This window comes from Salminus brasiliensis, chromosome 1 (genome assembly GCF_030463535.1).
Source record: "Salminus brasiliensis chromosome 1, fSalBra1.hap2, whole genome shotgun sequence".
Taxonomy (NCBI): Eukaryota; Metazoa; Chordata; class Actinopteri; order Characiformes; family Bryconidae; genus Salminus; species Salminus brasiliensis.
This window is the reverse complement of record NC_132878.1, coordinates 7,482,252-7,506,809: the sequence shown is the minus strand read 5'-3', so window position 1 is coordinate 7,506,809 and position 24,558 is coordinate 7,482,252. Positions and strand designations below refer to the sequence as shown.

Here is a 24,558-nt window from a genome sequence, read left to right as displayed (position 1 = left end):
AGTAGGTTCATCTCTGTTGATCTGCTCCAGAGAGTCCTATTCTATTGGCCACCTCTTTCCTTTGACTGTAAGCTCTACCATAGCTAGGCTCTCCATCCTCCAATCTCTCTCCCCCTCTCTCTCTTCCACAGATCGAGAAAGTACTCTCTCCTTGGCGGCAGCAACCTCCTGATCAGCAGCGTGACGGATGACGATTCTGGCACCTACAGCTGTGTGGCGCACAACAAGAACGAAAACATCACTTCTTCCTGTGAGCTCTCCGTGCTAGGTAAGCCTCCCAGGGCATCCCTTCAGCCACTGCAGGCCTTACAGGAATAGCTCAGTGCTAAATTTAATTTGCACAGTTTTCCCAAATCTTCATCCCAAATGGAGTCAAACAGGCAAAGCATGTGTGGAGTCTGAAGTTTGCTTCCTCAGTCTTGTGCTGGAGCTGTGAGGCTGGTGTAGCTAACTGCTACACACCTCAAACTGGGTGAGAACATCTCCAAAACATCAGGCAGGTCTTGTAGAATTGGAGGCCATTTCTCACAGCGTACAGGATCTGCTACTAACGTCTTGGTGCCAGACACCACAGGATGCCTTCAGAGGTCTTGTGGAGTCCATACATCCATGGACCTACTCAATGTTAGGAAGGTGGTACTAATGTTATGGCTGATTGTTGTATACAGTATCATGAAATTGGTCTCTCTTCATATTCCAGCTTAGAGAGCAGAGAGGGTTTAGGACCTTGCTGAAGGTCCCAACAGTGATAGCACAGTGCTCTCACTACTGAGACACACACCACTAAGTACACTAAATGGACAAAAGTATTGGGACATGTTACCTGTTAATCAATGAATGCTGGTATGTCATTCAGTCCTATTATTGGTGAAATTTCCTCCCTCCTAGATCTTCCTCCATCAGCTGTGAGTGGTATTATTGAACAGTGGAGGCGTTTAGGAACCACAGCAGCTCAGCAAGACCACGTAAAGTTACAGAGTGGGGTCAGGGCCGAGTGCTGAGCTCAGAGCAGAGTGCAGTGCTGCTGTTAGAGCTGCAACGGGGGGAGCGACTCTTAATGTCTTAAAGCCAATGGATTTAGAATGGGATGTCATAAAAGACGCCTGTAGGTGTAATGTGCATAATGTGGAGGTGTCCAAATACTTTTGTCAAAATAGTGTATTTATCACACTGGTAAACTGTGGATATATACTCGATTATATACATGATTATAAATGGTCCCATGGGTTCCATATGACGCCACGGGCGTGTGGTAGTGTGTTAGAGCTAAGCTAACAGCAATGCCCTCAAGCATTCCTACACAGATACTTAGAAATTCAGATTGGACTTCCCATTGGGAATTTCAGGAATTTAGCCCTTTTTGCTTCCAGCCAGATTTAACAGTGAATTAGGACTAATAAGAGAAATGAAATGCAAGCATCATTCAGCTGAATAAACTGGGTTATTATTACAGACGCACGCACATTTCCCTGGGGGCATTTTGCAACTGTTCGCCAAATCATGAGGGAGGTCAGTCAGGCTGGATCACAATCAGCTTTAAAGACCCTATAAACCAGTCTTTTACAAAGTGGGCCAAGAACCAGATCAGTCTAGAATGTCACATTATGCATGTAGTAGTAATTAGCAGATTAATTAGCATATTTTATTCATCGTATTGGCCAATACTTAACAGTTTAGGGTACCCAGATTGGTTTGGAGGGCCAACAAACTGAAGCGGGACGTCCTTATTGAACGCCAGAACGTGTCTTGGCTGAATTTTTGGCGTAAGGAGAAAATTGTGTATATTTGATTATTATTAGTTTTTTTTTTTTTTTGGCCAAAATATTCCTTTAATTTTTCCTCCACGTTCTCCAGTCAGTGACAGGTTGCAGTGTAACCAGCTCCTGAAGATCGGCCAAGCGCTGCTTTAGCTTCACACTGCTTATTGGACGCCAGTCTCTATGAGGTAGCCAACTAGCCCCTGAGTGTGGCGAGCGGCCTTGGCAGGCTGATCCAAGATCAGCTCCATGCGGCTCTCGAGGGAGTCTGGGAAGCTGCGGGCTGGAGACGTGAACTTGTTAGCATTACTCCAGAGGAAAGCGTTTCCTCGCCACGGCTTTTTAAAGGCCGTTGACGGCTCCTTTGATAAAATACTCACCGCGGGTTGTTTTGCATCAGCTATATTGACACCGGCAGGGAAAGCTGAAACTACTGTGCTCCTTAGCAGCTCTCATTAGCGCGCTACACTGCCTCGCCTTCCACTCATCGCTACACTAGTTGGCTGGTGGCCAGCGCTTGGAGAAGGTGTGTTTTTTCTCAGAGGTATTTACAGGTACAGAGCTTGTAAGGCATCTTTTAAGGACGTCTTTTAGGTAAACAGCCGACTGCCTCAGCCAATGCTGTGTGAGCAGAGCCGGGACTGTTGCATCCTCCTCTTATCCATGCGCTATCTGGGTGATGGAGGAACTGTCTCTACTGTCCAGGGAAGAAGGCTTTGTACTACATTTTGGAGGAACATTGCTGTGAGGGTTTGATTGCATTCAGCGACAAGAGTATTGGTGCGGTCAGGATGTTGGATAATGAGGACCACACCACCTCATCATCCCCTACTCCCTGACTCACCCCTGACTCACTAACCCATCTCACAAATATGACTATATGTCCACCATGTGTCCAAATATTTGCGGACACCCCTTCTAATGAATACGTTCAGCTACTTTAAGATGCACACACACACCCACTCGGCTTGTCTAGTCCCCGTACAGAAGTACTGCCGATAGAATAGGACTCAACAAGATGAACCCTTTGGCACCATGCTGCCTAATGTCAGGTATGGGCTAGAGGGGTATAAAGCCCCCCAGCATTAAGCTATGGAGCAGTGGAACTGTGTTCTCTGAAATAATGGTTGGTGTCCCAACCAGTTGGGGTTGAGGTGGGGTGGTGATCATCATCCAACATCCTGACCTCACTAACGCTCTTGTGGCTGAATGCAATCAAATCTTTACAGCAATTGTCCTCCAAAATCTAGTAGAAAGCCGTCTTCCATGGACAGAAGAGACAGTTACTCTGGATCAGCTCTTTTTAATACCCCTGATACCTAGTGAATTATTATGTGTCCCAATACTTTTGTCCAAATAGTGTATATGTGTTTTGCAATGGATGGGTAAAATGCGAAGGCCATAAAGGATGATATTAATCTTAATATGTTTACTTATGGTGTCGTGGTCTTTAGTCTGACATGTGTTGGCTTCTCTGTGGATGTTTTTTGTCCATCTAATCTGTCAGATTTGATTAAATAAACCCGGCTTTGGCCTCTTTCAACCTGTTTGATCATCACCTAGTGGAACAGTCACCAGTATTTTGCTTTGTGTGGCTTTTTCCCCCAACTATCCCTTCTTTCCAGCTCAGTAATAATCCGTAAAGTCTCCACCAAAAAAAGGAAGCCAAACTCAGATTAATATGCGGTGCATAAGCAGCTGGAAACATCTGTTCTGAAAAGAGCTTTAGAGTTGGTGTGAGGTAGCTGGGGTTTGCATTCAGAGCTGGGAGAGGATTGCGGGCGCTTTGACGGGAGTATGCGTAGCTTCTGAAAGGTCAGCGGCGCTGACATCAGATGACGGGGAATGGCTGTTGTTTTATCCACGTGGGCTCCAGCTTAGTCACTGTGTCCTGGAACATTTCACACGGCTTTTCTCATTTATTTATTTAATTAATTTGATATAGATTTAATTTTGCGAAGGTTTGTTGAAGAACCTTGGCAGGAGGACGCTGGAGGCAGGGCTGCAGACCCATGCAACCTCACACTCATGATTCTTTATTGAACCGAAAGTGGTTCTTCTCTGGCATCGCTCAAGAAATGCAAGGAACCTTTATTTTGGGAGTATCTGGTCAGTGATTGTCCTATAAGGGTTCCTTTCCATTGATGGATGGGGTAGATGGTTCTGATAAACTGTCCAGCAACAGAGGAGCAGTAATAGTAAGTAGCTGTAAATCTACAAAGTCCATCTAAACACTATAGTAGGTGTTTCTGATAATATGGCCATCTGTATTTCATGTGGCGTTTCTGTTATTTTGTGACCAGATCCCATTCCGGGCTCGGCAAGCTCGGCAAGCCACTGTTGGGTCCTTGAGCAAGGCCCTTTACCCTCTCTGCTCCCCAGGCGCTGGAGTTGGCTGCCCATCGCTCTGGGTGTGTGTGTACTCACTGCCCCTAGTTCACTAGTGTGTGTGTGTTCACTACCACAGATGGGTTAAATGCAGAGGACACATTTCACTGTACATAGTACAGTGAAAAATACATGCACCTTTACCCTTTACCAGACAAATCATAACCTGGTCCATCATGATTGGCCTAGATGCTCATATACAGCACATACACATGGGGTGGGTTGGAGGCTCATTCGCAGACCGCACACTTCTAAAGGATCAGTAGTGTAAAGGCTAAAACCACCAAAACCAATAAAAGCCGTTGTAGCTTCATGTGATGAAGATTCAGATGGCTCTTTCTTGTCGACACACCCTCCTCTTCGGCTGTGTCGTTTGGCCACAGTTCTACCTTGGTGGGTGGGAGAGATTGTCTTTTGACGAGCGCTGCGGCCCACGTCTTAATCTGGTACGTGCATGGGATTTCCAAACCGCTGTTCCTTTTCAATTAAGCGTTCCAAATCCTGTTAGTTCTGCTTTCCAGGGGGGTTCTGGCAGAGGCCTTTTATTCCAATTAATCCAATTATACACAGACGGCAGGACGTCAAGACTCTGTAACAGGACCTCGCTTTCGGTGCCCCATACCCCCACTCCCCACCCCCCATAAAACAAACATGAAAATCTTATTAAATGGGTCTTAAACCGCGGTGCAGATTTAGCTCATTTCGCTCTAGGAGCACCTGGTGATGTTAGAGATACCGCACATGGTGGTTTTGTCCTCCTGCATTACTGCATTTGAAGGGGACGTTTGGGATCTACAGTACTTGAGCTAAGATGCAGAAGACCTTGTAAAAGCCGGCCGGCTAGTGCTTTCGCTTATAGCCTAGCACGGATCCCTGTGTATCCAAACACACACACACTTCAAACATTCAATAGCAACCTCTTAGCAAACACTAAACAACTCCAAAGCAACCACCTGTGATACGGTAGCATAGCAACACCATGGCAACTACCTAGAATGATACATTATATGTCCAAATGTTTGTGGACACCCCTTTTAATGAATGCACTCGGCTACTTTAAATTGCACCCATTGCTGACACAGATGTGCAAATGCACGCACACACACACATATGCTTGTCTAGTCCCTGTAGAGAACATGTACTGCCAATAGAATAGGACTCTCTGGAGCAGATAAACATGAACCTCTTGCCATCTTGCTGCCTAATGCCAGACGTGGGCTAGAGGGGTAAACAAAAAAAAGCCGGTGCTTCCCCTTCTGATGTGTGTTTAGCTCCAGTTTGTATTGAGAAGGCAGACGGATGGATCCCTGTTTGCTCCTCCAGGGCTGGTTTCTGTAGCAACACGTATTAATACCCATAACTAGCAGAGTCTAGAGGGGATGAGCTGCTCTCCAGTATCAACACCACCATTATTCTCCGGAAGCCGCCATCACCGGTTCACCAGCTTTGACTAGGGCTTTCTCTAGCGGGCAGGGTTAATGTAAATTTAGGGGTGTAAATATAATGAGTCAAGACTGTGATGTAACAGTTTTGGGGTTTTGGAATATGCCCTTTTCCAGCTCGTTTCAGTTCTGCTGGATGTTCTTTTTTTGGGCAGCTAAGGTACACTGCAAGTGAGGTGGCTATCAGACTGTGTGGTCAAAACTGACCGTTGTATATGTCATAGCATCCAATGTAGGTGTTGTTAGTGGCTTGAGTTAGCGGCTCGAGCTCCAGGCCTTGAACTTCCCTGCCCCTTTTATCCTCAAGGGACCCTTTAGCTCTTAGAGGCTTGTCCCTGACACACTGACAGTGTCGCGCTAGCACGGCAAGCTCTCTCGCCGGGAGAGATTACAGCAAAAGCTAGTCACTTATGATGTCTAACCTGTGTCCATTGATCTGCACTCTCTCACACACGCCGCCAGCTGAGCGCCGTAACTGCTGTGTAGCGGCTTCTCCTGAGCAGAAATGGTTCATTAGCACCTAGTGAGAGTCCCATTCAGAAAGCGACATGCTTACACAGTTTGATCAGCCAAGACGAGGTTTGTCAAATCTGCTTATTTGGTAGTCCTGCCCCCTTCTCCCAAACCAAGCGTGTCTCAGACCGCCTTCACTGAGCTTACAGAGCAGAAGCAGAGTGGATTTCCCCCCTGGATTCTCAGTTTGTCCAGTAAGTGGACGCTTCTACAGTAGAAGTGCAGCTCATGTAAGGCTAAGGCTGTCTATCACTTTATTCCCAAGTGTAGCCCCAACTTCCTAAGCTTTAGCAGAATAAGGGTTTATAAACTGGTTTCTGGGGTTAAAAAGAAAATGGGCCAATATCAGCACAGGGAAAACTAACCGCTGGAATTTGGAGACAGGAGATGGAAAGACCTAGCGTTTATAGAAGGAAGATGGGTTGGAAAATGGGCTGTTTTGTCTTTGAGGCGCTAGACCTGTGACCTTGCTTCACTTCTCATACCAGTTAGCATAGTGTAAACTCTTGCCTGATCTCTGGAAGACTTGCCAATGTGGTTTCTGACTTTGAATGGCACACTGTTGTTTATAAAATAAGACAAAAGTTAATAATGTAGCAATGCTTCTATGTAAAACCTTGTATCTCTATTCTTTCCATTTTCACTGTTTCACATAATCTGAATCTGGCAGTTGTTCTTTACATCGTGTCCAAATTTCTTGATGAACAGAACAATAGAAATGCTCCAAATTGACCTGGGAAAAAATCTTTTTACATTGACTTCCTTTGAAAGTTAAGAAGGTTTTTCCCTTCTCCTGTAAAATTTCCATTAGGAGGTACGAGTTTGATGACGATGTTGATCAGCCACAGAGAAGCCTCTGTTTTCTCTATTTTATCGATAAGAGTAGGCCTAAACCTGTAGATCCAGCTGACTTTGATCTCCAAACATATCCTGACTGATTGACTGCATTTTAGAGGGGTGGGTGGGTGTGTATTTGATTTGAGTTTAGCAGTGCTGTCTCTCTGTTTGCACAAAGCTCTGCAAATATCTTCTGTTAGAAGATTATGTAAATCCGGCAGGCCAGAAAAAACACATCTCTCATCTCTCCTCTGCCTCGTGTTTCTTTGCTAAGCGAAGGCGAGTCGTGTTTCTTTGCCGAACGAGTTCTCAAGGCTAGCCTGCTGCACTGAAACAGAGGAGGCAGTGCGTTAACCACGCGTCCTGCTGTGGGTTCGGCTGCTGGACGCTGGGGAAGATGGATGCAGGGTCTGTAATGGGTTTTGGAAGAACACAACTGGACACAGACAGAACTACCACACAGCTTTCTCTCTCTTTGTCCTTCTGTGTGTGTGTGTGTGTATGTGAGCAGATGGTGTGTGTGGGAAATACTTATGGCCCTGATTGGAGCAGTGAATTGAGACTGGTTTGTCTTGCAAGCTTTGAGATCTGTTGTATTCACACAGCCCTCAGGTGGTTCTGATGAGGTCCAGTAACCCACTCAGAGATGGCGTGTATCCAAACACACACACACATACACACACACACACACACACTTTAAACATTAGTCATTCAATAGTAACCGCCTGGGATACAATAGCACCCACCTAGCAACACTATAGCCACCCACTGATTCCATAGCAACCACTTAATAACACCACTAGTCATAGCAACCACTAAACAACTCCAAAGCAACCACCTGTGATACCGTAGCAACACCATAGCAACTACCTAGAATCATACATTGTATGTCCAAATGTTTATGGACACCCCTTCTAATGAATGCACTCGGCTACTTTAAATTAAACCCATTGCAGATGTGCAAATGCACACACACACACACACATATACCTTGCCACTGTAGAAAGGTACTGCCAATAGAATAGGACTCTCTGGAGCAGGTAAACATCAACCTATTGGCACCATGCTGCCTAATGCCAGGCGTGCGCTAGAAAGGGTATAAAGCCCCCCCAGCATTGTTTTCTGGAACAATGGTGCTCCATTCAATATGTTTTGGATGAGGTGGGGAGTTGGGAATGAGGTGGGGTGCTGATCATGCCACATCCTTGTATCCAGACCTCACTAATTCTCTTGTTGCTGTATACAATCAGTTCACAGCAATGCTCCTCCAAAATCCTGGACAGTAGGGATTCTGGATAAGCTTGATACCCTTGATTTCAGAAAAAACAATGAACAAGTTGGTGTCCCAATACTTTTGTCCATATAGTGTACCACAGGACACCTTCAGAGCAGGCTCCACAGGGCAGAGGTGTTTTGGAGGCTTGTGACCATTCACTGTACATAAACCACCACAAACAAGATAGCAACCGGCTGTGATATCATAGCAACCACCTAGCAACACCATAGCAACCCCATTACAGTGATCCTTCCCAAACACTGCACAAAGACAGAACTTCAGACGTGCAGACGGATGTGCCCAGAACGTCATGACTGGATTACAGTGAGGCTTCAAGAGGATGTGCGTATGTCTCTGTGTGTGTGTGTGTGTGTGTGTGTGTGTGTGTGTGTGTGTGAGAAACAGTATGTGGGGCTGATGACTCATTCCCCATTATATGCTATAGGATGTAAAGGCACGGATGGCGCACAGTCCCATTAATGCACTGGCACACACTTTCCGCTGCCGTGCACGGGTCCAATCGTGTGCATGCGGTAGAAAAATAGACCGGATGACCCTTTACACCTCCCCACAGACCACCGTGAGCCCTCGTTCCCCTTGCCTGCTATAAATTTCACACGCCCCCCAGCTGCCGACACGGCCAGGCCAAGTGACAGAATACCAGAACAACAAACGCCAGCTGAGCTGCGGAGGCTGTGGCTCAGCGCTGGCTGACTGGCTGGCTGGGAGCAGGTGGAGGAGGAGGAGGAGGATGAAGAGGCCTGGTAGGGGTGTTGCTGGCGGTCGGAGAACTCCTCCATAATTGACAGAGGACGGCGGGGGAGCCGCTTTCTTACGGAGCGAACTGCTTGAATTTCATGGCCTGAAGATATTGGAAAATACAGTACACACAGACGCTGGGTTTAATATTAAAGCAGGACTAAAGTGTTTACCTGGAGTAAGATGTAGCAGCCGTAGACACAGTCAGAGAGAGCGAGCGAGCGAGAGTGTGTGCTCGTGAGAGAGAGAGTGCGAGAGAGAGAGAGAGAGAAGACAAGGGAGGACAAAAGAAGGAAATGAAAGAATAAATCTGATGAATGTCAGACAGACAATAGAACAATAACAAGAGACACGTCCAATGAAACAGGATATAAGAAAAAGCAGGTGACCGAGGATTAGAGGGACGAGAGAGAGAGAGAGAGAGAGAGAGAGAGAGAGAGAGAGAGAGGAAAAGAATAAAAAAGATACACAATATGGACAAAAGTATTGGGACACCTGCTTGCTCATTCATTGTTTCTTCTGAAATCGAGGCTATTAAATTGGAGTAATCTCTACTGTCCAGGTAAAAAGGCTTTCTACTAGATTTTGACGGTGCATTGCTGTGAGGATTTGATTGCATGCACTCATCACATCAGGATGTTGGAGCACCCACCATCTTTCCATAGAGCACAGTTCCACTGCTCCACAGCTCAATGCATGCATTACATTAAGCATGGTGCCAGCAGGTTCATACCCATGTCCTATTCTTTTGGCAGTACTTCTCTACAGGGGCTAGACAAGCTGTGCGTTTATGTGTGTGTGCAAGTGCACATCTGTGTCAGCAGCGGGTGCAACTGAGCTTTCATTAGAAGGGGTATCCACAGTGGTTGCTATGGTGTTGATACGTAGTTGCTATGGTGTCGCTAAATACTTGCTATGGTGTTTTTTGGTGGTTGCTATGGAATCACAGGTAGCATCTGTGTCAGCAATGGGTGCTACTGAAGTGCAGTTGAATGCATTCATTAGAAGGGGGTGTCCACAAACATTTGGACACATAATGCTTGAATGCGTGCTGATCATCATCTAAAAGACATCTGATCCCAATGCTAGGGTGTGCATATTTTTGCTTGCATGAGGACCCCAGGGACACACAGGTGTCCACTGCATTTACAATGCCTACTTCACCCCCCCCCCCCCCCCCCCCCCCCCAGCCACAACATCCATGTGTCCCCAGTGTCCTTTTTTACTTAAATATATGAAAATATATTTATATTTTTTAGGTGATGATCAGCACACATTCAACCAGGTGTGTCCAAACTTTTGACTGGTACTGTATGTAGTGGAAACACCGGAGCAGTAGCATAGAAAGCAGAGCGAAAGAGAGAGAGTGAGAAAGGGCCGAGTGAGCATTACTGACTGTGGGGATTAGCCTGTTGCTAACTCCGGAGCTGCCCTTGGTGACGGTAGCCGCTGCCGATGTACCTCATCAAGTCCCGCTCCCTGAACAAATTAGCGCCGAGACGCTCTCTCCGCCTCGCAGGTGGCGGAGCAGAGTGATCAATACACTCCACCTGGCCTTGTTTTACACACCCGATAACATGACTCTGCGCTTTTGTGACCCGCCGCTAGCATTCCTGCTACTCATCTCTTATGACGACAATTAGGCTGAGCTCAGATTCAGTAAGCGTGACTCGGCACTGCAGGGGCGAGTCGAGGGGACACGGCGTGGTTATTGCGCCCGCTGATGAGTTATAAATCACGGGCGCATGGCTGCTACGTCGCAGGATAAGGTATTAGCGTAGCTTATTTTAGCCCGCTATCCGTCTCTGTCCTCATATTTCAGGCCGAGCTGAAGGGGCGAGGAACGTAGCCTCCAAAGCTAGCGGAAGTTTCCGACGAACTGAAGGCCGTTTCTTCAGATTGCATCATTCTTCACCTTCCTCTCCAAGCCTTCTTTCTTCTTGTTCTTCGGTCCTGAAGCTAGAAACGCACCACATGAATGAATGGGAATAATAGTTCAGGCAAGACCTCAGACTTGCTAGCCTGTTAGCTTCTGTTCAGTGGAAGCGATGTTGATGCTTTTGGCTAAGCTGTCCAACTGAACGTGACCATAACCTTCTAGTAAGCTTCTGGTAGCGAGGTAGCATTTTATGGGTCGTACTACCAAAGTAAACCACAGAAGGCTATATGCTACTTCAACTACTAAAAGCTCCAAAGACTAAATGCTAACACTAGGCAACCAAAGCAGGAGCCAGTGCTGGTGTCTGGCATGCTGGAGCTTTAGAAATGGCTAAAAGCTAGCTCCTGTGGGCCATACTACCAAAGTAAACCACAGAAGGCTAAATGCATCAACTACTTTGGGGAAAATATGGAAGCAAAGCTAAAAAGACTGCAGCTAAAAGCTAACACCAGGCAGCTGAAGCAAAAAACGATGCTATTACCGGGTGTGCTGGAGCCTTTGGACCGGCTAAACGCTAACACTTATGGGCTGTGGTACCAAAATAAACCACACCAGCTACGTCAGGAGTCACGAGTTTGGCAGCAAGAAAAAAAGCCTAAAAGCGAACAGCAAGGACTGATGCCGGTGCTTTTGGAATGGCTAAAAGCTAAAGCAGTTATCTGAGGCACTGAAGCTTCTGAAGCAGCTAAGAGCTAACACTTGGTCACTGAAGCAGGAACCAGTGCTGTTATCTGGCATGATGGAACATTTGTAGAGGCTAAAAGCTAACACTAAGTGACTGGAGCAAGGGCTGATGCTGTTATCAGGCCCTGTAGAGCTTTTGGAGGGGCTAAAAGCTAACTCTAGGCGACTGAAGCAAGGGCTGATGCTGTTATCAGGCCCTGTAGAGCTTTTGGAGGGGCTAAAAGCTAACTCTAGGCTACTGAAGCAAGGGCTGATGCTGTTATCGGGCCCTGTAGAGCTTTTGGAGGGGCTACAAGCTAACTCTAGGCGACTGAAGCAAGGGCTGATGCTGTTATCAGGCCCTGTAGAGCTTTTGGAGGGGCTAAAAGCTAACTCTAGGCGACTGAAGCAAGGGCTGATGCTGTTATCAGGCCCTGTAGAGCTTTTGGAGGGGCTACAAGCTAACTCTAGGCGACTGAAGCAAGGGCTGATGCTGTTATCTGGGGCACTGGAGCTTTTGGTGAGACGACAAGCTAACACCAGATAAGCAAAGTAAGGCCTGATGTTTTTATATGGCGCTCTGAAGCTTTCGGAGCGGCTAAAAGCTAACACTAGATGATTGAAGCAAGAGTCTGTGATGTTATCTGGTGCTGTAGAGCTTTTGGAGCCACTCAAGGCTAACACTTGGCATCGAAGCAAGAACCTGAGCTGTTATTGAGCAGCCTAGAGCGGCTGATAGGCTAACGGCTAGCGCTAGGTAAATAAAGTAATTGTCGATGATTATTTATTAAGTTCAGGTACTCCATACATGCATTCTATGACTCTTATGTGCCATTTTTCATAGCATACATGATTTTTAGGTGAAGACCCGTAGATTTGAAAGAACCTGCTAACCATGGTTGCCTATGTCGGCCAAGTAAATGCTAAGTGTTCTGGGTGAATTCTCACTTCTTGCTCACCGGGGGGGTTTGGGGAACATCCAGCATGCTAGGTCTGGCTCATCCATCCACCACAGCAGCCAAGATGAGAAAAGGAGTGTGTGTTGAGGACTGCTGTGACTGGATCACGTCAATCACACCTGCCTTACTGTGGAAAGATGAGAGGTGGAACAGACACACGCAGAAACAGCAGGAAACTACCAGTCTGGAGCTGACGCTATATATTCCCTCTTTATTGGTAGAAAACAAAAGGAACATGCAGTATTCGTGGTGTGTGAACTGAGTGGCCACTTTATTAGAAACACCCACCTTTTACATCCACTCACTGGGCACTATATTAGAAACACCAACCCTGTACTACCAGTCACTGGCCACTTTGTTAGAAACACCTGTCTTTTTAATCCACTTACTGGCCACTTTACTGGAAACACCTACCTTTAACATTCACTTAGTGGCCACTTTATTAGAAACACCAACCCTGTACTTCCATTCACTGGCCACTTTGTTAGAAACACCTGTCTTTTTAATCCACTTACTGGCCACTTTATTGGAAACACCTACCTTTTACGTCCACTCACTGGCCACTATATTAGAAACACCAACCCTGTACTACCAGTCACAGGTCACTTTACTGGAAACACCTACCTTTAACATTCACTTAGTGGCCACTTTATTAGAAACACCAACCCTGTACTTCCATTCACTGGCCACTTTATTAGAAACACCTGTCTTTTTAATCCACTTACTGGCCACTTTATTGGAAACACTTACCTTTTACATCCACTTAGTGGCCACTTTATTGGAAACACCTACCTTTTACATCCACTCCCTGACCACTTTATCAGAAACACCAACCCTGTACTTCCATTCACTGGCCACTTTATTAGAAACACCTACCGTTTACATCCACTTAGTGGCCACTTTATTAGAAACACCTATCTTTTTAATCCACTTAGTGGCCATATTATTAGAAACACCTACCGTTTACATCCACTTAGTGGCCACTTTATTGGAAACACCTACCTTTTTAATCCACTTAGTGGCCACTTTATTAGAAACACTATCCCTGTACATCCTCTCTCTGGTCACTTTATTAGAAACGCCAACCCTCTATTTCCACTCACTGGCCACTTTATTAGGAACACCAGTAACTTTCCGAGCTCTCTGTGTAAATCAGTGCTGTTGGCAGTTCTCTTGCTTTTACTTATCTGTACTTGCGGCCACTTTGCTCGAGCTGCAGGTCCTTCAGGCCTGAACTGTGAATAAATCCGCTGCCCTGATTTCTTTGTCAGCTGTAAAAAAAAAAAGACCTTTGAAAAACTTTCGTGCATCACCTCCTCGAAAGAGCCGGGGATCTTCCAGAGCACTTATCTCTCCCTGAGATTGAAAAGCCTCTGCCCTCAAGCCTTCCCTCAGACCGCTGGCAAACATCGCAAACCCTGCAAATGGAAGCGCGGGACGTGATGAAGGAGAGAGATGACGGATAGGGATGAAAAAGGGAAAAGAGATTTAGTCTCAGACCCTCTCAGATAAGGCAGTGCTGAGGTATTGAAGCCTATGGGTCAGAGCACTTTGTAAAGTCGCAAAGAAAAAGAAAATTAATTTTTAGGCATTGATGTCCACTCTGTGTCCAAAAGTATCTGGTGTCTACAAACTTTTGGACACATACGGCTGATTTCCCAGACTTAAATAAAGGCTTTGCCTAGACTAGTGGTTTCTTCCAGTGAGTGTATGTAAAGGGTAGGTGTTTCCAATAAAGTGGCCTGTGAATGGAACTACAGCAAAGATGTTTCTGCTAAAGTGGCCAGTGAGTGGAAGTACAGGGTAGGCGTTTCCAGTAAAGTGGCCAGTGAGTGGAAGTACAGGGTAGGCGTTTCCAGTAAAGTGGCCAGTGAGTGGAAATACAGGGTAGGCGTTTCCAGTAAAGTGGCCAGTGAGTGGAAATACATGGTAGGTGTTTCCAATAAAGTGGCCAGTGAGTGGAACCACAGGGTAGATGTTTCTGATAAAGTGGCCAGTGAGTGGAAGTACAGGGTAGGCGTTTCCAGTAAAGTGGCCAGTGAGTGGAACCACAGGGTAGATGTTTCTGATAAAGTGGCCAGTGAGTGGAAGCACAAGATAGGTGTTTCTAATAAAGTGGCCAGTGAGTGGAAGCACAAGATAGGTGTTTCTAATAAAGTGGCCAGTGAGTGGAAGCACAAGATAGGTGTTTCTAATAAAGTGGTCAGTGCACGGATGTAAAGGGTAGGTGTTTCCAATAAAAAGGCCAGTGTGTGGAAGTACAGGGTAGATGTTTCCAGTAAAGTGGCCAACACTGGAATAGAGCGGCAGGCGGCAGTGTGTGGCTGGTTGTGTGGCTGGTTGTGTGGCTGGTTGTGGATGGCAGTGACGGGGGAGCGGTTGCTTTGTTGATGGGTTCTGAGGCAGAGTTAGAAGGGGGTCGTATTCTCTAAATCACAGCCGTGAGGAGTCAGACTAAAGTCCACAACACGTTTATCAGCGGATTCAGCTGCTTTAACGCCGCTGGCTGTGATTTGGATAATGAATGTTTGTTATTTTCGATAATAATGACTTCAGTGATGCTCATTAGGGCCCTTTAACAGCCCAATTAATTTACCAAAGGAAATGTCAAAAGCGTCTCTCTCTCTCTCTCTCTCTCTCTCTCTCTCTCTTACTCCCCTTCCTCTCCCTCACTCTCTCACGGTCTCTCACCCCTCCATCACTCTTTCTCTTTCTCTGTTTATCTCTCACGCCTCCTTCCCAGACAACATGCTCATGTGAGGCTCACATGGGTGGAACTTGGGCTAGGTGTTGTTACTGGAACCCGGTTGGGCTTCCCAAATGGGCTCCATCGTTACAGCCCACCCTATGCTAATCTTCTAGGCCCCTCCTAGGCCCCATGTGCAGTGTACAACCCAGATGGGGCCCATGGTTAATCCCTCCTGGTCCCGTCACTGACTCTGGTGGGCATCCGTATGTGGGGCCAACATGGAACCCATGGACAAAACATTCTGGTGCCCAGTTGGGCTAAGCGTACAGGCCCGACATGGACATGTCAGCTGGGTTTATTCCCCCCCCCCCCCCTCTCTCTCTCTTTCTCTCTCTCTTTCTCTCTCTCTTTCTCTCTCTCTCTCTCTTTCTCTCTCTCTCTCTCTCTCTCTCTCTCTCTGCTTCAGTCCTTCTCTCTCTCTCTCTCTCTCTCTATCTCTCTCTTTTTCTGCTTCAGTCCTTCTCTCTCTCTCTCTCTCTCTCTCTCTCTCTCTCTGCTTCAGTCCCTCTCTCTCTCTCTCTCTCTCTCTCTCTCTCTCTCTCTCTCTGCTTCTGGTATTCCCTCCCTCTCTCTCCTGTGTGATGTATGGATTGTGAGCGTTGCGCTAAGTCGCTATCGATCAGTCGTGGCTCGCCCCTGCTTGTGTTTTCTAAGGGATCTGTTTGTCTGGCTCTCTGATTGTCTCTCGCAGCTCAAGCCGCTCATTACCCGGCAGACAGTGATTGTCTCGAAGCGTCTGAGGAAGCTCAGTCCTCTGAGAACCAGCGTGGAGGCCAACGATGATTAATTACCGAAAGCCAGATGAATTTATCGTCACCCGCGTCGCCAAACGTTCAGCAGGCAGCAGGCACCTCCCTGCCAGCAGGCCTTCACAAGCCTCTTCCTCAGTCAGCTCAGCTACGGTGGGGCTGGCTGGGCGTCTGCGTGTTGACGGATGTTGATGCTGATGCGCTTTAAAAAACAAGGCCGTCAAACCTTCGGCCACTGGTTTCTCTGTCTGCTGCCTGGATTTGTTTGTTTGTGTCGCAGACGGCACGACTGACGCTGTAATTCTACAGCCGCCAATGTTTGACAACTTCGGAGACGCCGGCCGCAGCTTGTTGTGACAACCCGGCGCGGCCGGTGACGGATTTTGACATGCGGTCAAAACAAAAGGACAGTGGTGCTAGAAGCCAGCGTTGCAGCTGTTAGCTGTAGTGTTGTTGTTTTCTAGCTGTCTGTCACATTTTTACTGGGGGGGTACAGAGAGACGCTGCTAGCTGTGTTGGCATTTATCCAAAATTATTCCTTATAGGCAAGTTTGCCTGTTATTTCCTGTCAAACAAGACCAGGCTACCATTTTCTCTGATTGGACAAGAAGAGACTAAATTCACATAGTGTGTTACTTTTGACAAACAGGTATGGATGTGGTTGGAATTTAGGATACGCTCATCATGGATGTAAATGTTATGGAAAACAAGTTTTGGTTGTTTTGGGGTTTTCTGAAATCGACTCAGGCCAGATTGATCCGTACAACACACCTAATATTTGATAAATAAGTGCCACCTTGCTTCTGGCAGAATTCTGGCTGGATATTAGACCACTACTCTTGGTAGAACTGGTAGGGTTCAGTTAAATGTGTAGGTTTCCTGGCACCTAATCTGGTGCTGCCAATTAACCCAATTAAAATATTTTTAGCCATTGATGTCCACTCTCTGTCCAAAAGTATCTGGTGTCCACAAACTTTTGGACACATACGGCTGATTTCCCAGAAGTACAGGGTGAGTGTTTCTAATAAAGTGGCCAGTGAGTGGTAGGGTTCAGTTAAATGTGTAGGTTTCCTGGCACCTAATCTGGTGCAGCCAATTAACCCATGCATTCGTAGCCCCCCCTAGCAGTAGCAATGCTCCTGACATTAGGAGGATAGGGACCTCCGATACATGTGACGCCAGCCACCGCCTCCTTCCAAACTGATGCCAGTGCGGCATCGCCTGGCAGCCGACACGCTCGGTCGGAGGAAGCGCTGGGTCCCCATCTCCACCACCCCAGCTAACAGATGCCTGTGCCATCCACCATTGCTTTAAGAGTGGTAGGGTGAGAGAGTGCCGTCTAACCATCAGGAGAGACCAATTCTCTCTCAATGTGTCTGCTAGTCCTAAGAAATATCCGAGACACTATATGGACAAAAGTATTGGGACACCTGCTCATTCATGGTTTCTTCTGAAATCAAGGGTATTAAAAAAGGTGATTGTGCTTTTGTTGGAGTAACTGTCTCTACTGTCCAGGGAAGAAGACTTTCTACTAGATTCTGGAGCATTGCTGCCATAATTTGATTGCATTCAGTGACAAGAGTGTTAGTGAGGTCAGGATGTTGAATGATGATCACCACCTCACCTCATCCCTAACCCCCAGAAATTTTGGATGGTGCCCCATAATTCCACAGAAGTTCCACTGCTCAACAGCTCAATGCTGGGGGGCTTTATCCCCCTGTACCTCTCACCTGTCATTAGGCATGGTACCATTAGGTTCATGTAGATGTTCATCATTCTTCAGAAAATTTTAATCTGTTGGCAGATCTTCTCTACAGAGACTAGGCTGTTGTCCATAAACACTTATTTAGACACATGGTGTATTTGGATTGAGCTCGTTATTTGTGCCTCTCTGAATAATACATTCGTACCCGGAACCTCCTTCGGATTTGAAGCTGCCAGGCTCCCCATCAATGACCTGCTTAGCAGCAAAAATCAGCCCAACTACAAGAAATCCATTGTTTCAGACTTAATCAGAGATTAGTCTTAATCAAAGAGACTCCGCAAATGAGCGGTAAAAGTGGGGGCTCGTCCGGGACCTTATCTAATCAGAGCCTGGGACTCTGCGCTCTTGTCTGCTACAGATTTGTTTGTGGGGGGGGGGGAGGGGGGCAAATACAGTGGTGTTTTTGTACCGATGGCTTATTTCCTTCTCTTTGGTGTTGCACTGCACTCTATCAACTGAGAACACATTGCCACCTCCAGCGCTGAATAGTTTAATCTGCCGCTATTATGTTGTACATTATCTCACAATGGCTGGCGTCGAAATCTAATACGGACGAGAGTCCATTTCGTACAGCTGCGTTTTTGCATCATCGTAATAAAATGTCACATTCATTCAGCCACTCGAGGCCAAAATGCATATTGCCCGTCATGAAGCCCAACTAACCGCTCGTCTTCCGCAGGAAAACCATCCAGTGCGAACCTTCATCTGCATAATTCATAACATACGCTGATGGATAAAAATGGCTTCTATTCAATCAGGCTGAAAATAAAACCCAAGCTGGACCTTGCCACCAACTGGAAAGTGCTTGCAAGCCAGTGGCGAAGGTCAGTCCAGGTCAGACGTGATGCTAGTGTGGTAACAGCAGGGTTACACTGAAACGCCACACTCTGTTAGGAATGTCACTACGAATTAAAGCATTTAGCGCCCAGGGCTGCTGTTATTGACCGCTGAGGTTATGGCATCAGTGTTAGGACACCAAATAGCTGCCAAATGGATTTCAGGTGCTGCATGAAAATGCAATGTTCTACAGTATACTCTCCATTTATTCTAAAGACCGTCCTAGGGTTAAAAATGCAATAGAGGAGATTAAAAAGAGACATGGACGTTTGTAAAACACGCTTTGCGTCATTTTCTTCTGTAACTTCCTTTTTTTGATATCATTTATTTCTTTTTTATCCCAATTGCCCAATCCCTGTTCATGTGAGCTTCCCCTTTCACTAGCAACACCCCCCTAGGACACTAGGAGAGGGAAGACTAACAAGACTTCTCCGAAATACTGCCTCTTTTCGAACTAGCGCAGATTGGAGCATCACTAGGTAGCAGTGTGTTCGCTCCCTGGCTATGATACAACAGCTAACAGGCACCTGTGTTGACCAACATCACACTAGGAGTGATGTGGCGAGGAAGTGCCATCGACCCTGAGAAGGCAAGGCTAATGGTACACCCCTCGAAAAAGGGTTCATCAAAGGCAGGAAATCCCCCATACAGAACCGTCCATCCATCTTGTTATGAATCATTAGGGTGCAGGGCAGGAATACCCGCTGGACAGGGAGCCAGTCCATCGCAGCGTACCACACATACAACCATTCAGTCACACACACACACACACACACATCTATTGGCAATTTGCTAACCCACACTGGGTGGGGTTTTCACAGAGACAGCTGTGTGGTGCTGCACACTTGCTAACTGCAGCACCACACTGCCATCTCCGTAAGGAGCATTTTTGTAAACATGAGCTGAGAGTATGTAGAACCTTCAAATTGTTAAAGAACCCCTACATCGACTCACAGCATTAAAAACACAAAGATGGTTCCTTTATGACACCGCTCAAAGAACCCCATGTAGCATCTTTTATTTTAAGAGCGTTGTGTCTGAAGAACCATTCAACCACTCATATGAGTTATGGTTCTCTATAGCCTGTCCTATAGAACCCTTGAAGAACACCATTTTTTTCAAGAGTGCAGTTTTCTGTGGTTGCACTATAGGAATATGTGGAAGAGTAGAGTCTGTGGACTACAGGTATTATGGGTAATGTAGTTTGTTAGGCTTATGGAAGGTATTACAGCGTCTCTCAGAGGGGCTGGCATCTCCTAATGCTGTTTATGGCTGTTTTGGAAATTCAAGGAAACAGCACAGAGGGTCTACTCTCAGCAAACGTAGCCCAGACCAGCAGGGAGGGAAGTGAGCGAATGCCGGAATTATGTTTGGAAAAACGAGGTCAGTGGATCTAAACTTGCAGCTTGTTAGATAGAAATCCAGCATTACAGAAACAAAGTGCATAGTAAATGAACGTGATTGTTATTCCGAAGCCGTTCACCCACAAACCGGAATAATTAGCCCGCGCTTTGGCACCGTAATCCTTAATCCGCTGCGGAATAGCGGCTGACTCGTTGTTTGCCGTCCGCTCTCGGGATATTAATAATGCATTGTTTGAGAATACAAATTGAAATCCGACTTTATTCGTAACGAGCGGTGTGTCCCCGCATGCGCCGGGCTCTGCTGTGTTTACACAGCCTTGTATGCTGGCGATGGGGTCCAACACCCCACTTAAAGGGGGCTTGTATCCAAACACAGGCACATACACACAGAAACACACATATACACACACAGTCACAGTGGGAGTCTGGAGGCCACGGGCCGCTGAAAATGTCACCAGCGGTGCGACAGGCTGTCACGGATGGACCCTCGAGACCCTCACAGTGGGGGACGGTATTAACCCACGCGTGCACACACAGACCAGATGTTTATTCAAATGAGTGGTGGGGGGATTTCCATTTGAATGGGGTTGGTAGAGAGTCATTAAGATCAGCTTATAGGAATTGGCCACTGGCTCGCTCCTGCCCTGGACTTAGCCGTTGTGTTGTCATGCTAATGACCTTCCCAGTGAGGAACACACGCTCACCTGTGCCCTATCTTCATTATCCATCTCTCATATCCGTCTTAGCTTCTCTCCTTTTAATCCGCTGCCAGCTCAGTGTCCGGCGTCTGCCGCTCGCTCTCTGGCTCGGCTCTTTTTGGAGAGCAAGAAAAGCTCTGAGAGGAAGCATCAGGAGGTTATAGGTTTGCGCAAGAGTTGATCGGCAGTCGTTTCGTGCTGCCGTAATTAGTCGCGAGAGTCCCCACACACAGATTTCTATGGTCAACGCATCATTTCTAGGACTCCTGAGTGGCACAGCGATCTAAGCGCTGTCATGAGTAGGTCATGAGTTCGATTCCCAGAGATGCCACAGCTATCCGTGCCTCAGAGGCCAAGAATTGACCTCGTTCTCTCAGGGTTGGTAGGATGGCCTTCCTTTTTGTGTATTGTTTCGACACACAATACATCATCTAAATATATATATATATATATATATATATATATATATATATACACTGATCAGCCATAACATTAGTACCACCTGCTGACTTTACAAAAAAAAAAAAAATAGGTAGTTAGTCTGATAGAGTGGACAGTGAGTGGACAGACAGTGTTTAAACACTCCAGCAGCACTGCCGTGTCTGACCAACTTGTATATAAATACATTTCAGTCCTGACATCAGTCCTGAGGGTTCCTGGGCATTGAAGTACAGGTTGAAAAGAGGCCAATAGAGTATGCTGAGAAACAGAAGGACTACAGTCTGCGATATTTATGACATAATGCCATATGACAATGCGTGTAGAAAGAATATATTTACATATGGTTATTTTATTTATTTATCTGACATAGTGCAGTACACCTGAGGAAGTGTAGGGGGCGCCATAGCTCTGATTGTTTAATTACACAATTGTAATTGTATTGAAGTGCTATGACATCAGAGCTTTACACAGCTTTTAATGTATACAGTCTATCATCTACAGTCACTCACAGCCTTTCTGACAAATTGCAGTACACTACAGGAAACATAGGGGGCAGTACTACACTGCAGAACTACGATGAAAGATTAAAGTGATGGAAATTAGAAATGGTAGTGTCAGAAGCATGAGAGCAGAAGAACTCAGCTGAAGAACCAGGCCTGTTTGATTAGGTGATTAATCCTTTAATAGTCAGGTTAATAGCGAGTTATTCAATTACAGACATGATTGTTAATTGCAGCCCAGCAGTCTTTGTAATCCTCCTGCTTTGAGCTCCTTTCAGTTCCTCTGGAAAAAACACAAGCTTCTAACAACAGCGTGGGATGTTTACACACCTCAGCTTTATATGACTTAAACAAATTGACTTATCACTTAATTATTCAAAGCGCGGTGTTTGCTGTTCGGCGCTTGACGTCGGTCCGCAGCGTTTGAACCTCTGGTAATTGGCGGTTTAGCATCTAGCTCCGAGTGGAAGAGGAGGGGACTGCAGTTTAATGGAAATCGTTGGTGCTTAATTAGTGCAATACACCACTGATAAAGCAGCAGCATAGCTAATGACATATTGATGCCGGCTTGTAGTACACACACACACTCACACACAGACACACAAACACACACACTGCCTCAACAGTAATGATTAAAGAATACGGGGTGGACGAGGCCTGCTCTCAAACACACAGCGCTTTCCTTCTGCTGCAGAGTCTCCTTAACATCTGAGAGCAGGGATGTGAATCTCTGACCTATCAACTCTTCAGTCAGAATTCTGTTCGAATCGAACCGATTCAGTTCTGTTTTGTGGAAAGGATTCGGTGCATCAAGACATCTTAAATTTCAGCATGTTTAATTCAGTTTATGTACCGTTTTAAATGATTCAGTGGGTCCTGATGTCTCAAATGTCATGATTCTCACATTTTGATTCTTTTGGTATGATTATGAATCAGTTGGGTTTAAATAGAAGAAATTCATGCATGAAGCAGTTTCATTTATGATTCTGTAGGAAAATAATTCAGTGAATCATAAGATCTCTGCATTTGATTCGATTTGACTTGATTTTATTCATTTGGTATGGATCACAGTTATGTTTGAATTGAAGTTATTCGATGCATGTTTGATTTAATGAATTTGAACTAAATGAATAATGAACTATTCAGTGACTCTTGGAATCTATAAATTTGATTGGATCCTTTTAAAATGACCTTTTAAGACTTAGGTTTTTGAACATGATTCTGTATTAAACAACACAGTGAATCAAGATATCTCAGAGTTCTGCATGTTTTGATGAGATTCTTTTGATTTGATTCAGGATTATGTTTGAATTAAACCGATTCAATTCATGTTTTTAGGAAACTGTTCAGTGAATCATGACTTCAGCATGGTTCAATTTGATTTGATTTGATTCTTTTGATATGATTCGAAATTCTATTTGAGTTGAAGCAAGTTGTTTAGGAAATGATTCAGTAAATTATGAAATCTCAGATTTCATGTCCGGTTTGATTCTGTTGGTATGATTCAGAATAATGTTTTTAGAAAATGATTTGTTGAGTCATTTTTTTTTTTTTCCTGAGTAAAACCGCTCCTGCACAGGGTTGTTTTTACTTTAAGATTCAGTCCAGAGCCGCTGTGTGACTGATGTAGAGCAGGGTGTGTGGAGGGTGTGGTGTAGCTTTGGTCTCGAGGGTTCTGGCTGTTGTTTTGGGGAACGTCGAAGGCTAATGCTCACGGCCTCCGTTCACACTGTCTGCGGATATTGATCCTCTTGCTCTCAGTGTGTGTGTGTGTGTGTGTGAGTGAGAGAGGCCTGAGTGCAGGAAAGGATAAATGCTTCCAACTTTCATCTGCTCTGATGACAGTTCAGCCGAGAGAGAGAGAGTGAGCGAGCAAGAGAGAGAGATGAGACGGAATGGAGAGTGTTTAAAAGCTTCAGAGACTCAGCTGGAGCACAGCCTCCAGCAGCGTAAGGAACTTAGGGCAATATGTGTGTGTGTGTGTGTGTGTGTGTGTGAGTGTGTGTGTGTACATGCGGTTAAGACAGAGAATAACTGAATTAAGTAAGTAAAGTTTTCTGTCAGATACTAATCATCTCTCTGACACTGCATACCGCTCTCTCTGTCTCACTACCGCTCTCTCTACTGCTTTCTCTATCTCTCTCTACCGCTCTCTCTGTCTCACTACCGCTCTCTCTACTGCTCTATCTCTCTCTACTGCTCTCTCTACTGCTTTCTCTATCTCTCTCTACCGCTCTCTCTGTCTCACTACCGCTCTCTCTACTGCTTTCTCTATCTCTCTCTACCGCTCTCTCTACTGCTCTATCTCTCTCTACTGCTCTCTCTACTGCTTTCTCTATCTCTCTCTACCGCTCTCTCTGTCTCACTACCGCTCTCTCTACTGCTCTATCTCTCTCTACTGCTCTCTCTACTGCTTTCTCTATCTCTCTCTACCGCTCTCTCTGTCTCACTACCGCTCTCTCTACTGCTCTATCTCTCTCTACTGCTCTCTCTACTGCTTTCTCTATCTCTCTCTACCGCTCTCTCTGTCTCACTACCGCTCTCTCTACTGCTTTCTCTATCTCTCTCTACCGCTCTCTCTACTGCTCTATCTCTCTCTACTGCTCTCTCTACTGCTTTCTCTACTGCTTTCTCTATCTCTCTCTACCGCTCTCTCTACTGCTTTCTCTATCTCTCTCTACCGCTCTCTCTGTCTCTCTACCGCTCTCTCTACTGCTCTATCTCTCTCTACTGCTCTCTCTACTGCTCTCTCTACTGCTTTCTCTATCTCTCTCTACCGCTCTCTCTGTCTCACTACCGCTCTCTCTACTGCTCTATCTCTCTCTACTGCTCTCTCTACTGCTTTCTCTATCTCTCTCTACCGCTCTCTCTGTCTCTCTACCGCTCTCTCTACTGCTCTATCTCTCTCTACTGCTCTCTCTA

At 46.0% G+C, this 24,558-nt stretch overlaps 1 protein-coding gene across 1 annotated transcript in view; it reads left to right on the top strand.

The window, feature by feature from the left end:
• dcc (DCC netrin 1 receptor) overlaps window positions 1-24,558 on the top strand; it is a 358,534-nt gene that overhangs the window by 168,587 nt on the left and 165,389 nt on the right. The window contains exon 5 of the mRNA XM_072696028.1: window positions 132-268. Coding sequence (XP_072552129.1) covers window positions 132-268 — 137 coding nt within the window. The remainder of the gene's footprint in view (window positions 1-131; window positions 269-24,558) is intronic.